Source organism: Coregonus clupeaformis, unplaced genomic scaffold (genome assembly GCF_020615455.1).
Source record: "Coregonus clupeaformis isolate EN_2021a unplaced genomic scaffold, ASM2061545v1 scaf1243, whole genome shotgun sequence".
Classification (NCBI taxonomy): domain Eukaryota; kingdom Metazoa; phylum Chordata; class Actinopteri; order Salmoniformes; family Salmonidae; genus Coregonus; species Coregonus clupeaformis.
In genome coordinates this window covers 30,001-35,000 of record NW_025534697.1, presented here as the reverse complement: position 1 = coordinate 35,000, position 5,000 = coordinate 30,001, and the positions used below count along the sequence as shown (strand labels likewise).

Sequence of the window (5,000 nt, the reverse complement as noted above, 5' to 3'; positions counted from 1 at the left end):
CAGACCAAACCAAGCGACAACCTGAGCTAGAAAAGAGCAGCTAGTAGCACGAAGCTATCCAACCCAGAGCACCAGACATTGGTAGTCAAACCCAGACCATGATGTCAGATCAACACCAGACAGTAGTAGTCACATCCAGACCATGATGTCAGATCAACACCAGACAGAGGTTTTAGTTCTCTGATACAACAGATCAGGCAGACAGTAACTGTTAGCTGTATACACACACACATACAAACACACACACACACACACACACACACACACACACACACACACACACACACACACACACACACACACACACACACACACACACACACACACACACACACACACACACACACACACACACACACACACACACACACACACACACACACACACACACACACACACAAACACACGTTAGTGGGTAAGCAAAGCACCAAGCCTCCAAGCATCAGTGTGTCAGTCTGTTGTCCTGTCTGTACCTGGGTTGCTGTCTGTGTCTGTAGAGTTGGTTGGTTCCATCAGAGGGGGTGTTCTTGTAGAGTTGGTTGGGTCCATCAGAGGGGGTGTTCTTGTAGAGTTGGTTGGGTCCACCAGAGGGGGAGTTCTTGTAGAGTTGGTTGGGTCCACCAGAGGGGGTGTTCTTGTAGAGTTGGTTGGGTCCATCAGAGGGGGTGTTCTTGTAGAGTTGGTTGGGTCCATCAGAGGGGGTGTTCTTGTAGAGTTGGTTGGGTCCACCAGAGGGGGTGTTCTTGTAGAGTTGGTTGGGTCCACCAGAGGGGGTGTTCTTGTAGAGTTGGTTGGGTCCACCAGAGGGGGTGTTCTCGTAGAGTTGGTTGGGTCCACCAGAGGGGGTGTTCTTGTAGAGTTGGTTGGGTCCACCAGAGGGGGTGTTCTTGTAGAGTTGGTTCGGCCCGCCAGCGGGGGTGTTCTTCTGTTGGGCCGCTCCAGGGACAGGCAGGAACAGGTTAAAGGAGCGTCCGGTTCCCCCCGCGCTGCATTGAAATGCCCCGGTCCTACGAGCCAACATATCGTCCTTCTCCAGGTCTGGTACAGGGCGCTCTCCCTCATCCTCATCATCGTCCTCCTCATCTTCATCATCATCATAGTTACAATGGCTGGGAGCGGGCGGCCTGACGACCATGGCCACGTCGGGGTGCTGTTGAGGCACGTCCATGGAGACCCTGGGTTGCTGTAGCTTCCTCTCTGTGACTACTTCCTGTGCGGGGCGTTTGGAACCACCCGGCAGCGGTAGGAAGCGGTTGAATGTTGTTGCCATGGTGATGGGGGTCCTGGGGAACGCACCTGTCCTCCTGGCCATCATGTCATCCTTTTGAAGGTCCGGAACCTTCCCTCCATCCCTCCCTCCACCCTCCTCCTCCTCTCTCTCTGCCCTCTCATACTGAGCCAGATGGGTTTCTAGCTCCAACAGGGTGGGAGGGGCCTCAGGGCTCAGGGGGGAGGAGGGGCCAGGGTTAGGAGGCGGGGTATGTGAATGTGAGTCGTCGACTCCACCCAAGTGGCTGTGAGGTCATCAAGGGGGGGGAGAAGAGATAGTATAACTTTTGTAACCATAGCAACAGGAAGAACACAACACCCCCCTTGTGACACATACACATAAACACAACCCACAGACTGAGAGAGAGAGAGAGAGAGAGAGAGAGAGAGAGAGAGAGAGAGAGAGAGAGAGAGAGAGAGAGAGAGAGAGAGAGAGAGAGAGAGAGAGAGAGAGAGAGAGAGAGAGAGAGAGAGAGAGAGAGAGAGAGAGAGAGAGAGAGAGAGAGAGAGAGAGAGAGAGAGAGAGAGAGAGAGAGAGAGAGAGAGAGAGAGAGAGAGAGAGAGAGAGAGAGAGAGAGAGAGACAGAGAGAGAGAGAGAGAGAGAGAGAGAGAGAGAGAGAGAGAGAGAGAGAGAGAGAGAGAGAGAGAGAGAGAGAGAGAGAGAGAGAGAGAGAGAGAGAGAGAGAGAGAGAGAGAGAGAGAGAGAGAGAGAGAGGGAGAGAGAGAGAGAGAGAGAGAGAAAGGGAGAGAGAGAGAGAGAGAGAAATATAGAATGCCTTTTCCATCTCTCTATGGCAACTTACTGTACAGCAGCTAAGATAAAACACAGAACACATGTAGCTTCACACACAGCTACTCAGTGACTTATAGTCAATGATAATAGTAAATCTAGCTGTAAGCAGCAATGAACGGGGTTCACAGGATGACAGAAAAGACAACATCAGCTGGATAACAAAGCAAGCCCTCGTCTATTAACTATTTTTCTTTATGTGCAATCAGTAAAAGCATTACCATGTTCATCTCTCAATACCACAAGGATGACGCAAGTTTAGACTAGTGCAGCAGGTAATCATTCTTAAGGTCATTACTTCATGGATTTACTTTATATTCTGGATATTCTGGGGTCAATTTGACAAATGTTTTATGTTAAGATTTGTGAAATATTTTCAGCGTTAGCGTATTGGTATATTACGGTCATCCTCGAATTCTGGGACTTAATTTTTTCTAAATCTGTTTGTGTAATGATTTCAATCTCAGTTTGTCTCACAGCTGTAATGCGTTAACCGCATACGTGGCAGGAGATCCGTTTTTCTCCTTTTCCTGAATAAAAGATCCACTTTTCACAGCGTTCGGACCCCATAATAGGGTAACAGCGTTCGGACCCCATAATAGGGTAACAGCGTTCGGACCCCATAATAGGGTAACAGCGTTCGGACCCCATAATAGGGTAACAGCGTTCGGACCCCATAATAGGGTAACAGCGTTCGGACCCCATAATAGGGTAACAGCGTTCGGACCCCATAATAGGGTAACAGCGTTCGGACCCCATAATAGGGTAACAGCGTTCAGACCCCATAATAGGGTAACAGCGTTCGGACCCCATAATAGGGTAACAGCGTTCAGACCCCATAATAGGGTAACAGCGTTCGGACCCCATAATAGGGTAACAGCGTTCGGACCCCATAATAGGGTAACAGCGTTCGGACCCCATAATAGGGTAACAGCGTTCAGACCCCATAATAGGGTAACAGCGTTCGGACCCCATAATAGGGTAACAGCGTTCAGACCCCATAATAGAACTAGCTAAACAATGAACCGCCATAATCCCAGCTCATACTACTACCAATACAAACTGATTGTCATAGCTGTAGTATGAATATGCAGGTAGCTAAAGCTAACCAACTAGGTTCAACGTTAGCTAGCTGGCTATAACTAGCAATGCAATTGGGTGGGCCTATGCCCTCCCAGGCCCAACCATGGCTACACCCCTGCCCAGTCACAGGAAATCCATAGATTAGGGACTAATTTATTTATTTAAATTGACTGATTTCCTTATATGAACTGTAACTCAGTAAAATCTTTGAAATTGTTGCATGTTGCGTTAATATTTTTGTTCAGTATACTAGCACACAGCTCGGGCACCCATGCATACCCCACAAGACATGCCACCAGAGGTCTCTTCACAGTCCCCAAGTCCAGAACAGACTATGGGAGGTGCACAGTACTACATAGAGCCATGACTACATGAAACTCTATTCCACATCAAGTAACTGATGCTAGTAGTAGAATTTGATTTAAAAACAGATAGAAATACACCTTATGGAACAGCGGGGACTGTGAAGCAACACACACACAGGTGCAGACACACGCATACGCGTGTAGCCAGCCATACCCAGTCCAGTCCAGTCCAGCACTATAGCCAGCCATACCCAGTCCAGTCCAGTCCAGCACTATAGCCAGCCATACCCAGGCCAGTCCAGTCCAGTTCAGCACTATAGCCAGCCATACCCAGTCCAGTCTAGTCCAGTTCAGCACTATAGCCAGTCATACCCAGTCCAGTCCAGTCCAGTTCAGCACTATAGCCAGCCATACCCAGTCCAGTCCAGTCCAGCACTATAGCCAGCCATACCCAGGCCAGTCCAGTCCAGTTCAGCACTATAGCCAGCCATACCCAGTCCAGTCCAGTCCAGCACTATAGCCAGTCATACCCAGGCCAGTCCAGTTCAGCACTATAGCCAGCCATACCCAGTCCAGTCCAGTCCAGTCCAGCACTATAGCCAGTCATACCCAGGCCAGTCCAGTCCAGTTCAGCACTATAGCCAGCCATACCCAGTCCAGTCCAGTCCAGTCCAGCACTATAGCCAGTCATACCCAGGCCAGTCCAGTCCAGTTCAGCACTATAGCCAGCCATACCCAGTCCAGTCCAGTCCAGCACTATAGCCAGTCATACCCAGGCCAGTCCAGTCCAGCACTATAGCCAGCCATACCCAGTCCAGTCCAGTTCAGCACTATAGCCAGCCATACCCAGTCCAGGCCAGTTCAGCACTATAGCCAGCCATACCCAGTCCAGTCCAGTCCAGTTCAGCACTATAGCCAGCCATACCCAGTCCAGTCCAGTCCAGTTCAGCACTATAGCCAGCCATACCCAGTCCAGTCCAGTCCAGTTCAGCACTATAGCCAGCCATACCCAGTCCAGTCCAGTTCAGCACTATAGCAAGCCATACCCAGTCCAGTCCAGTCCAGTTCAGCACTATAGCCAGCCATACCCAGTCCAGTCCAGTTCAGCACTATAGCCAGCCATACCCAGTCCAGTCCAGTCCAGTTCAGCACTATAGCCAGCCATACCCAGTCCAGTCTAGTCCAGTTCAGCACTATAGCCAGCCATACCCAGTCCAGTCCAGTCCAGTCCAGTCCAGTCCAGCACTATAGCCAGCCATACCCAGTCCAGTCCAGTCCAGTTCAGCACTATAGCCAGCCATACCCAGTCCAGTCCAGTCCAGTCCAGTTCAGCACTACAACCAGCCATACCCAGTCCAGTCCAGTTCAGCACTATAGCCAGCCATACCCAGTCCAGTCCAGTTCAGCACTATAGCCAGCCATACCCAGGCCAGTCCAGTTCAGCACTATAGCCAGCCATACCCAGTCCAGTCCAGTTCAGCACTATAGCCAGCCATACCCAGTCCAGTCCAGTCCAGCACTATAGCCAGCCATACCCAGTCCAGTCCAGTCC

General features: G+C 50.5%; 1 protein-coding gene across 1 annotated transcript in view; it reads right to left on the bottom strand.

Moving 5' to 3' along the window:
• The window catches only part of LOC121563228, a gene marked incomplete at its 5' end in the record, with an annotated part of 42,818 nt that overhangs the window by 32,078 nt on the left and 5,740 nt on the right, over positions 1 to 5,000 (bottom strand). Inside the window, one exon of the mRNA XM_045217818.1 lies at positions 474 to 1,514. Within this exon, the coding sequence (XP_045073753.1) occupies positions 474 to 1,514 (1,041 nt within the window). The remainder of the gene's footprint in view (positions 1 to 473; positions 1,515 to 5,000) is intronic.